Source organism: Chiloscyllium plagiosum, unplaced genomic scaffold (assembly GCF_037043375.1).
Source record: "Chiloscyllium plagiosum isolate Xiang-an unplaced genomic scaffold, Cpla_swu_hap1 HiC_scaffold_10, whole genome shotgun sequence".
Classification (NCBI taxonomy): Eukaryota; Metazoa; Chordata; class Chondrichthyes; order Orectolobiformes; family Hemiscylliidae; genus Chiloscyllium; species Chiloscyllium plagiosum.
In genome coordinates this window covers 111,142,547-111,155,362 of record NW_028270148.1, presented here as the reverse complement: position 1 = coordinate 111,155,362, position 12,816 = coordinate 111,142,547, and the positions used below count along the sequence as shown (strand labels likewise).

General features: G+C 43.3%; 1 protein-coding gene across 1 annotated transcript in view; it reads right to left on the bottom strand.

Annotated features, from left to right (window-relative positions):
* The window catches only part of LOC122553279 (uncharacterized), a 173,449-nt gene that overhangs the window by 128,905 nt on the left and 31,728 nt on the right, over positions 1-12,816 (bottom strand). The window contains exons 6-7 of the mRNA XM_087991758.1: positions 12,414-12,657; positions 11,601-11,759 (exon numbers count right to left, since the gene is read on the bottom strand). Coding sequence (XP_087847884.1) covers positions 11,601-11,759; positions 12,414-12,657 — 403 coding nt within the window. The remainder of the gene's footprint in view (positions 1-11,600; positions 11,760-12,413; positions 12,658-12,816) is intronic.

Here is a 12,816-nt window from a genome sequence, read left to right as displayed (position 1 = left end):
CATCATAGAACAGTACAGTACATACAACATAGAACAATACAGCACATACAACATAGAACATTACGGCACATACAACAGAGAATAGTACCAACTCATACAACATAGAACAGTATAGTTCATACAACATAGAACAGTACAGCACATACAATATAGAACAGTACCAGCACATACAACAAAGAACAGTACAGCACATACAACATAGAACAGTACAGTACATACAACATAGAACAGTACAGCACATACAACATAGAACAGTACCAGCACATACAACATAGAACAGTACAGCACATATAACATAGGACAGTACAGCCCATACAACATAGAATAGTACAGTACATACAACATATAACAGTACAACTCATACAACATAGAACAGTACAGTACATACAACATAGAACAGTACAGTTCATACATCATAGAACAGTACAGTACATACAACATAGAACAATACAGCACATACAACATAGAACATTACGGCACATACAACAGAGAATAGTACCAACTCATACAACATAGAACAGTATAGTTCATACAACATAGAACAGTACAGCACATACAACATTGACCAGTACAGCTCATACAACTTAGAGCAGTATGGCACATGCAACATAGAACAGTACGGCACATACAACATAGAACAGTATGGTACATACAACATAGAACTGTACAGCACATACACCATAGAACAGTACAGCACATACAACATAGAACAGTACACCACATAAAACACAGAACAGTACAACACATGCAACATAGACCAGTACAGCTCATGCAACATAGAACAGTACGGCACATAAAACATAGAACAGTACGGCACATACAACATAGAACAGTACAACTCCTACAACATGGAACAGTACGGCCCATACAACATAGAACAGTACAGCACATACAACATAGAACAGTACAGCTCATACAACATAGAACAGGATAGCACATACAACATGGAACAGTGCAGTTCATACAACATAGAACAGTACAGCACATACAACATAGAACAGTACGGCACATACAACATAGAACAGTATGGCACATACAACATAGAACAGTACAGTTCATACAACATAGAACAGTACGGCACATACAACATAGAACACTACGGCACATACAACATAGAACAGTATGGCACATACAACATAGAACTGTACATATACACCATAGACATACAACATGGCACATACAACATAGGCACATACAACATAGACCAGTACCAGCACATACAACATAGAACAGTACAGTACATGCAACATAGAACAGTACAGCCCATACAACATAGAACAGTAACAGCCCATACAACATAGAACAGTACAACTCATACAACATAGAACTGTACAGCACATACAACATAGAACAGTACAGCTCATACAACATAGAACAGTACAACTCATACAACATAGAACAGTACAGCACATACAACATAGAACAGTACAACTCATACAGCATAGAACAGTACAGCCCATACAACATAGAACAGTACAGCTCATACAACATAGAACAGTACAGCACATACAACATGGAACAGTACCAGCACATACAACATAGAACAGTATCAGCACATACAACATAGAATAGTACAGTACATACAACATAGAACAGTACAACTCATACAACATAGAACAGTACTGTACATACAACATAGAACAGTACAGCTCATACATCATAGAACAGTACAGCACGTACAAATTAGAACAGTACAGCACATACAACATAGAACAATACGGCACATACAACATAGAATAGTACCAACTCATACAACATAGAACAGTATAGTTCATACAACATAGAACAGTACAGCACATACAACATAGACCAGTACAGCTCATACAACATAGAACAGTATGGCACATGCAACATAGAACAGTATGGCACATACAACATAGAACAGTATGGTACATACAACATAGAACTGTACAGCACATACACCATAGAACAGTACAGCACATACAACATAGAACAGTACACCACATAAAACACAGAACAGTACAGCACATGCAACATAGACCAGTACAGCTCATACAACATAGAACAGTACAGCACATACAATATAGAACAGTACCAGCACATACAACAAAGAACAGTACAGCACATACAACATAGAACAGTACAGTACATACAACATAGAACAGTACAGCACATACAACATAGAACAGTACCAGCACATACAACATAGAACAGTACAGCACATATAACATAGGACAGTACAGCCCATACAACATAGAGTAGTACAGTACATACAACATATAACAGTACAACTCATACAACATAGAACAGTACAGTACATACAACATAGAACAGTACAGCTCATACATCATAGAACAGTACAGTACATACAACATAGAACAATACAGCACATACAACATAGAACATTACGGCACATACAACAGAGAATAGTACCAACTCATACAACATAGAACAGTATAGTTCATACAACATAGAACAGTACAGCACATACAACATTGACCAGTACAGCTCATACAACTTAGAGCAGTATGGCACATGCAACATAGAACAGTACGGCACATACAACATAGAACAGTATGGTACATACAACATAGAACTGTACAGCACATACACCATAGAACAGTACAGCACATACAACATAGAACAGTACACCACATAAAACACAGAACAGTACAACACATGCAACATAGACCAGTACAGCTCATACAACATAGAACAGTACGGCACATAAAACATAGAACAGTACGGCACATACAACATAGAACAGTACAACTCCTACAACATGGAACAGTACGGCCCATACAACATAGAACAGTACAGCACATACAACATAGAACAGTACAGCTCATACAACATAGAACAGGATAGCACATACAACATGGAACAGTGCAGTTCATACAACATAGAACAGTACAGCACATACAACATAGAACAGTACGGCACATACAACATAGAACAGTATGGCACATACAACATAGAACAGTACAGTTCATACAACATAGAACAGTACGGCACATACAACATAGAACACTACGGCACATACAACATAGAACGGTATGGCACATACAACATAGAACTGTACATATATACCATAGACATACAACATGGCACATACAACATAGGCACATACAACATAGACCAGTACCAGCACATACAACATAGAACAGTACAGCTCATACAACATAGAACAGTACAGCACATACAACATAGAACAGTAGAGCATATACAACATAGATAAGTACAGCACATACAACATAGAACAGTACCAGCACATACAACATAGAACAGTACAGCACATACAAAATAGAACAGTACAGCACATACAACATACAACAGTACCAACTCATACAACATAGGACCGTACAGCCCATACAACATAGAACAGTACGGCACATACAACATAGAACAGTACAACTCCTACAACATAGAACAGTACAGCACATACAACATAGAACAGTACGACACATACAACATAGAACAGTACAGCCCATACAACATAGAACAGTACAGCACATACAACATAGAACAGTACGACACATACAACATAGAACAGTACGGCACATACAACATAGAACAGTACAACTCCTACACCATGGAACAGTACGGCACATACAACATACAACATTACGGCACGTCCAACATAGAACAGTACAATTCCTACAACATAGAACAGTACAGCACATACAACATGCAACAGTACAGTTCATACAACATAGAACAGTACGGCACATTCAACATAGAACAGTACAGCACATACAACATAGAATAGTATGGCACATACAACATAGAACTGTACATATACACCATAGACATACAACATGGCACATACAACATAGGCACATACAACATAGACCAGTACCAGCACATACAACATAGAACAGTACAGCACATACAACATAGAACAGTACAGCTCATACAACATAGAACAGTACAGCACATACAACATAGAACAGTACAGCTCATACAACATAGAACAGTACAGCACATACAATATGCAACAGTACAGCACATACAGCATAGAACAGTACAGTTCATACAACATAGAACAGTACAGCTCATACAACATAGAACAGTACGGCACATACAACATGGAACAGTACGGCACATACAACATAGAACAGTACAGTTCATACAACATAGAACAGTACGGCACATACAACATAGAACAGTACAGGACATACAACATAGAACAGTACAGCATATACACAATTGAACAGTACAGCACATACAACATAGAACAGTACGGCACATACAACATAGAACAGTACCAGCTCATACAACATAGAACAGTGCAGCACATACAACATAGAACAATACAGCTCATACAACATAGAACATTACAGCACATACAACATAGAACAGAACATCACATAAAACATAGAACAGTACAACACATACAATATAGAACAGTACAGCTCATACAACATAGTACATTACAGCATATACAACATAGAACAGTACAGCACATACAACATACAACAGTACCAACTCATACAACATAGAACAGTACAGCACATACAACATAGAATGTTACAGCACATACAACACTGAACAGCACAACAGATACAGCATAGAACAGTACAGCACATGCAATATAGAACAGTACAGCACATACACCATAGAACAGTACAGCACATACACCATAGAACAGTACAACACATACAACATAGACCAGTACCAGCTCATACAACATAGAACAGTGCAGCACGTACAACATAGAATGTTACAGCACATACAACACTGAACAGCACAACAGATACAGCATAGAACAGTACAGCACATGCAATATAGAACAGTACAGCATATATAACATAGAACAGTACAGCACATACAATATAGAACAGTATGGCACATACAACATAGAACAGTACAGCACATACAACATAGAACAGTACAGCACATACAACATGCAGCAGTACAGTTCATACAACATAGAACAGTACAGCACATACAACTTAGAACAGTATGGCACATACAACATAGAACAGTACGGCACATACAACATTGAACAGTACAGTTCATACAACATAGAACAGTACGGCACATACAACATAGAACAGTATGGCACATACAACATAGAACTGTACAGCACATACAACATAGAATAGTACAGCACATACAGCATAGAACAGTACAGCCCATACAACCTAGAACTGTACAGCACATACACCATAGAACAGTACAGCACATACAACATAGAATTGTACACCACATAAAACACAGAACAGTACAGCACATGCAACATAGAATAGTACAGCCCATACAACTTAGAACAGTACAGCACATACACCATAGAACAGTACAGCACATGCAACATAGAACAGTACCAGCACATACAACATAGAACAGTACAGCACATACAACATAGAACAGTACAGCACATACAACATAGAATAGTACACCTCATACAACATAGAACAGTACAGCTCATACAACATAGAACAGTACAGCACATACAACATAGTTCAGTACAGCACATACAACATAGAATAGTACAGCACATACAACATAGAACAGTACAGCTCATACAACATAGAACAGTACAGCCCATACAACATAGAACAGTACGGCACATACAACATATAACAGTGCAGGTCACACAACATAGAACAGTACAGCCCGTATAACATAGAACAGTACAACACATACAACATAGAACAGTACAGCACATACAACATAGGAAAGTACAGCATATACAACATGGAACAGTACAGCATGCCATAGAACATAGAACAGTACAGCACAGTATAGGCCCTTCGACCCTCGATGTTGTGCCGGCCTTTTATCCTACTCTAAGATCAGACTAACCTACACACCATTCATTTTACTATCGTCCATGTGCCTATCCAAGAGTTGCTTAAATGTCCCGAATGTATCTGACTCTACTACCACTGCTAACAGTGCATTCCACACACCCACCACCCTCCGACATCTCCCCTAAGCATTCGTCCAATCACCTTAAAATTATCCTCCCTCGTGATAGCCATTTCTGTCCTGGCAAAAAAAGTCTCTGACTATTTACTCTATCTATACCTCTGATCGTCTTGTACACCTCTATCAAGCTACCTCTCATCTTTCTTCGCTCCAGTGAGAAAAACCCTAGCTCCCTCAATCTTTCTTCATAAGACATGCTCTCCAGTCCAGACAGCATCCTGGTAAATCTCCTCTGCACCGTCTCGAAAGCTTCCACGGTCTTCCAATAATGTCCAAAACTACAACGCTGGAGTTTGTTTAGTAACTGGAGTTGGTTTGCCCATCAGGAATGGAGTAGCTCTTTACAGTTCAGATGAGGATTCTGAACCATTACAGGTGACAGGTTTTGCTTTTCAAATGTCACACACTAATCAGACATGTGTGTTGAATGGTGAGTGAGAACACTGGGGTAAAAAGGTTAAACTAACTTGAAAGGGGATTGCAAGATGTAGGAAGCCCTACGAGGGCTACAAATGAAAAGCTAAGCATAAGACCATTTGTTCTCATTAAGACTTCATATGGAGAAATCATACTAGGCATGGGTAGAATCTCTACAGTGTGGAAATAGGTCCTTCGGCCCAACAAGTCCACACCAATCCTCCGAAGAGTAACCCACCCAGACCCATTCCAAGTGACTCCGGGTGCACAGAGCGATGTAGTTGACTATTAGCTGCCCTTAGCAATTATGGATGGGAAGTAAATGCTGGTCTCCACTTCCCGTGAAAGAATTAAAAAAATGCACTGTATCGAACCATAGAAATGATGTAGCACAGCAGGGAGCCATTTGGCCCATCTTGGCCCATCAGCATTAAGTTGGCCAGATCCTGAGGAGGCTACAAGTAAATTACTGCGGATGCTGCAATCTGAAACCAAAAGAGAAAATGCTGGAAAATCTCAGCAAGTCTGGCAGCATCTGTAAGGAGAGAAAAGAGCTGACCTTTCGAGTCTAAATGACCCTTTGTCAAAGCTGACAAGGTATTTACTAAGACTCGCTTCCACAGCCATATTTCCTTCCTCAGTGACTGTCTTCGCCTCTGACTTACTCCACGTGGATTTTAACTCAAATTTCACCCTGCATGCTGCCTCCAGGATTACAGGTACTTGCACGATATACAACATTTTTCCAACTGCTGTTCTAGCCGCACCCTAAAAGCCACACTCAGGGCCATGCGCCGCCACATGAAAGCACTCGACACCTCTCTCCAGCAGCACCGACTTACTCTCTCTCAAAGCTGTCCTGGTCCACAGTTTCATTTCATCCTTCGTATTATTCGACGCCTTAACTCCATATTTTTCCTGTTTCTTGTAGATGTTAAGGAACGCAAGCTTCAACTTTTCATCCACACCCCTGCCCACCCTCCACCTTCCAACAGTCCCAATCCCTCGAACCCCATCTCTTCCAACCCCAGCCCTTGCTGTGTGTTCACCATGCCCTCTGACCTTCCCCTGTCTGAGGCTGAGCATGCTGTTCTCAACAAAGGCCAGCAGCTTTGACAAAGGGTCAGTTAGACTCGAAACGTCAGCTCTTTTCTGTCCTTACAGATGCTGCCAGACCTGCTGAGATTTTCCAGCATTTTCTCTTTTGGTTCCTGAGTAGGCTATGATTTCCTTAGGTAAAAATCCTCCAACGCATCTCGTCCACATCCCGCACCTCCGCCCTCAGACCCAACCCCTCCAACCGCAACAAGGACAGAACGCCCCTGGTGCTTACCTTCCACCCTACCAACCTTCGCATAAACCAAATCATCTGTCGACATTTCCGCCACCTCCAAACAGACCCCATCACCAGGAATATATTTCCCTCCCCACCCCTCTCCGCCTTCCGCAAAGACCGTTCCCTCCGTGACTACCTGGTCAGGTCCACGCCCCCCTACGACCCACCCTCCCATCCTGGCACTTTCCCCTGCCACCGCAGGAACTGTAAAACCTGTGCCCACACCTCCTCCCTCACCTCCATCCAAGGCTCTAAAGGAGCCTTCCACATCCATCAAAGTTTTACCTGCACATCCACTAATATCATCTATTGTATCCGTTGCTCCCGATGCGGTCTCCTCTACATTGGGGAGACTGGGCGCCTCCTAGCAGAGCGCTTTAGGGGAACATCTCCGAGACACCCGCACCAATCAACCAAACCGCCCTGTGGCTCAACATTTCAACTCCCCCTCCCACTCTGCCGAGGACATGGAGGTCCTGGGCCTCCTTCACCGCCGCTCCCTCACCACCAGACACATGGAAGAAGAACGCCTCATCTTCCGCCTCGGAACACTTCAACCCCAGGGCATCAATGTGGACTTCAACAGTTTCCTCATTTCCCCTTCCCCCACCTCATCCTAGTTTCTAACCTCCAGCAACACTGTCTCCTTGACTTGTCCGGACTTGTCCGACCTGCCTAGCTCCTTTTCCACCTATCCACTCCACCCTCTCCTCCCTGACCTATCACCTTCATCTTCTCCCCCACTGACCTATTGTACTCTATGCTACTCTATCCCCACCCCCACCCTCCTCTAGCTTATCTCTCCATGCTTCAGGCTCTCTGCCTTTATTCCTGATGAAGGGCTTTTGCCCGAAACGTCGATTTTGCCTGTCCTCGGATTTTGCCTGTCCTCGGATTTTGCCTGTCCTCGGATGCTGCCTGAACTGCTGTGCTCTTCCAGCACCACTAATCCAGAATATGATTTCCTTAGACAACCAATTGTTACCGACACTTCACCCCCATCAGAATTACGGTGATGATGATCCAGGATTAATTCCGGATGTTACTGAGGCCTCTCCACCTCGACCCAGACCCCTGTATAATCCGTGACCCAGGGTGGAAATGAAATGTTTGGACTTAACTGCAGGAGACTGGAACATAAGAGAAGTTAATATTTTGCTGCAGCTCCACGTTGATCCCAGCTGCAGTTCTGTAGTTGAAAACGTTATCTATAGAATGGCTTTAGAAGCAGCTCAGAGAAGCCTGAGGTGACTGGAACTGCTGGGATGAAGGTCTTTACCTTCGGAAGAAAGATTGGATAGTTGGGATCTTTATCCTTTGGAATTTGGAAGAATGAGAGGTGACCTTATTGTGAAATGCAAGATTCTGAGGTGATTTAACGGGATATCAACAGGATCTTTACCCCTGTGGGAGAGACTAGAATGAGGGGGATGCACTTTAAGGATAAGGAGTCTCGCTTTTAAGACCAAAGCTGAGGAGAATTTTTGATTTTCTTGGGAGGTTTGGGTGGGTCAATGAATTTATTAGATGTGGAGGAGCCAGTGTTGGGCTGGGGTGGGCTAAGTTAAAAATCACACGACACCAGGTTAACGTCCAACAGGTTTATTTGGAAGCACTCGCTTCAGAGTGCTGCTACCAAACAAACCTGTTGGACTATAACCTGATGTCGTGTGATTTTTAACTTGAATTTATTTGAGGCTGAGCTAGAGAGATTTTTGATAGATGAGGGAGTCGAGATTGGGGGTTTTGAGGGGGAGGGTGGAAGAGGTAGGGAAGCAGAAACGAGAACAAACCAGTCCCACCACAGTCATATTAAATGGCAGATCCAGCTCAAATGTCCTACTCCTGCTCCTAGGTCCTATATTGTTTCGACTCATTGCAAGTAAAGCAATGGGCTAGTTAGAAGATCATTAAAATGATATTATTACAAAGAACGTCATTAAACAGAACTATAGCTGGACTATAGCTAACTCTCTCTCTTTCGATCTCTGAGGCTTTAGCCATTCCTAAACCATTATCAGCTACTGCTTCTGCATCAAACTTTTATAATGGGATCTCCCTTTTATCGACCCAACTTGCAATTACTGCACTAGGTGGCACCCCAGACCACAAGATGGGAGGTTGCTGGGATTTCACCCTAATGAAAAGTTGTCCCTATTTCGGGATTCAAGAGGCTAATTTGCAAATATCAACTTCATTTTCAGCTTCGTTGATTTAATTAAGGCATTGAACGCACTAGCGTTGGCTTTTACCTGTGATAGTCCCACCAGCTCCCAATGTATAATCTAGCCTGCGACATCTCCAGTATAAACTTAACAGAAATAATGAGTTGATCAGGTGTTGCCGTAAAAATATCTAACGGATTTATAGCCGGGATGTCAATGGCGTTGCAAGATCTAAGCAGTAGCTAGCGACAACATGGCATGTGTATTGAATTGAATTGAATTGAATTAAATTGAATTGACTTGTATTGAATTGAATTTATTGTCACGTGTACTGAGACACAGTGAAAAGTGTATAATCAGAATCAACGTAGGAACAGACTCCCCCTCTCTCTCTCTGAATCTTTTTGTCAAACTCATAATAAGATTGCAATCTCAGAATGATGGGCATGTTGTGAAATTAAAGCCAGGGCAATTAATACCAATTGTATACAGGGGTTGGGAGGTCATGGTGTGGCTGTACAGGACATTGGTTCGGCCACTTTTAGAGTACTGCATTCATTTCTGGTCTCCCTGCTATAGAAAGGATATTGTTAAACTTGAAAGGATTCAGAAAAGACTTACACAAGGATGTTGTGGGGTGGGAGGGTTTGAGCTATAAGGAGAGGCTGAATAGGCTGGGGCTGTTTTCCCTGGAGCACTGGAGGCTGAGGGGTGACCTTATAGAGATTTATAAAATCATGAGGGGCATGGATGGGGTGAATAGTCACGGTTTTTTCCACAGGGTAGGGGATCCCAAAACAGAGGGCAGAGGGAGAGAAGGAAAAGTTTTAAAAGGGGCAACTTTTTCACGTAGAGGGTGGTACGTGTATGGAATGAGTTGCCAGAGAAAGTGGTGGAGGCTGGTACAATTACAACATTTAAAAAGCATCTGGATGGGTACATGAATAAAAAGGGTTTAGAGGGATATGGGCCAAATGCTGTCAAATGGGACTAGATTAATTTAGGATATCTGGTCAGCATGGATGAGTTGGACCATGGGGTCTGTTTCTGTGCTGTACATCTCTATGACTCTGTGTGCAATTTCTGATTTGGAGATGCCGGTATTGGAATGGGGTGTACAAAGTTAAAAATCACACAACACCAGGTTATAGACTACTATCACCTGATGAAGGAGCAGCTCTCCGAAAGCTAGTGCTTCCAATTAAACCTGTAGGACTATAACCTGGTGTTGTGTGATTTTTAACTTTGCAATTTCTGTATGTCTTATTTTGAGAGCGAGGCCTCAGCCCATTCATTTTCATTGCATTTTAAACATATAAACACTGTGGTTTGCAGACCAGATAAAGAAAATTTTAGAAAGATTTATATGGGAAATGCCTGGTAATGGCAATAGGTTCAGAAATAGAGAGAGAGAGAGAGAGAGAGATAGCTGACGGATGACATACTGCTTTGCAAAGTTCTGGTTAGTAACAGTGTGGCATGTGTTGTAAAGGTAAAAATTCCGATTATCTGCCAATTCTTTCTCCCTTTAAGTCTCCTGAACTCTGTCCTTCTCTGTCTGCTATCTTCAAACACTCCTTTTCTCTCGGACATCCACATGACCAACACTTGCTCCTTGCTATCAACGGCCCAGTGTTTTGCTCTCACTCTCTCTCTCCCCCATTCAGCCTCTAATTGCCCCTCTCACCCCTACTCCTCCACAGGAATCCCACCCTAAAGCCCTCAGTCCTGTCTAAAGTAAGAGCTAGGGGTTTGGTGTGACTTCCCTGCACCCAGTCAGTTCTTACCGAGCAGATCATCAAGACGTTGGCTGCCTGTGTCCATTGGGTGGAGCTCTTTGTAAATGGACGCCAGGAGAATCTCTTTCTCCTCAATGGTTTCCAACTGAAGATGGGCGAGAGTGTCCAGGTCAATGGACACCAACTGCTGTCCTCGCAATTTGCTCTCTGGGGTGGCAGAAGGGGAAAGGTGCAGTTTAAAACATCAGAGGTCGATGCAGAGCCCTCGCGACAGGAAATGGTGGCTCCCTTCCCCCAGCCTTGGATGTCACTGGAGCAGCTGTGGCTCACACAGAAAGGTGCCTGGTCTACCAGGGGGGTGGTCTGCTGGGGGGGTGGGGGGTCCCTCAGTCCTGCCCGAGACGCCGCTCAGTTGCCAATGCCCGACAAGCTGGCACCATAAGACCAAAGCAAGCAGGAACTCTCATCCCCACCCAACCGCGCCACCCCCAAACGCACCCCCCCCACCCCCGCCAATAGTTAATCATAGAATTCCTACAGTGCAAAAGCAGGCCATTCAACCCATTCAGTCTACACCTATCCTCTGAACAGCATCTGGCCCAGACCTAACCCTGTACCCTGTCTCTGTAACCCTGCATTCCCCATGGCTAATCCACCCATACACTATGGGTGATTTAGCACGGCCAATCCACCCTAACCTGCACTTGTTTGGACTGTGGGAGGAAACCGGAGCACCCGGAGGAAACCCACGCAGACACAGGGAGAACGTGCAAACTCCACACAGACAGTCACCCGAGGCTGGAGTCGAACCTGGGTCCATGGCGCTGGGAGGCCACAGGGCTAACCACTGAGCCACTGTACCATTGGGATGCCATGCCAACCAGACCACACACCCAGCTTGACAACAATATGGCTCCCGCTCATGCTCCCCTTTCAGCAGCTGCTCATTGGGAAGAGTGGCAGACGGATTTAGGGAGATCACTCCAGGGCTCAGGCCCTCAGTCTCCACCCCCATGGATGTCAGAGGAGGAACACTTAACTCTGTGGAATGCTCAAGGGGCCCGGAATGAGAGTAACGCCGGGATTTTGAAGGGTCGTGTGGCTGCTGGTGAACCAGAAGTGAAACATATCACCAGCACCACCAGAGGAGTCACCATCTGGCTCCATTTACAGAAAATGTTTAGTAAAATGTACAGCGGCCCCTGACATAGTGTGTATTCCCCATGATCTAGTGGTGGAGCTGAGAACTGGAAGCATTACGGAA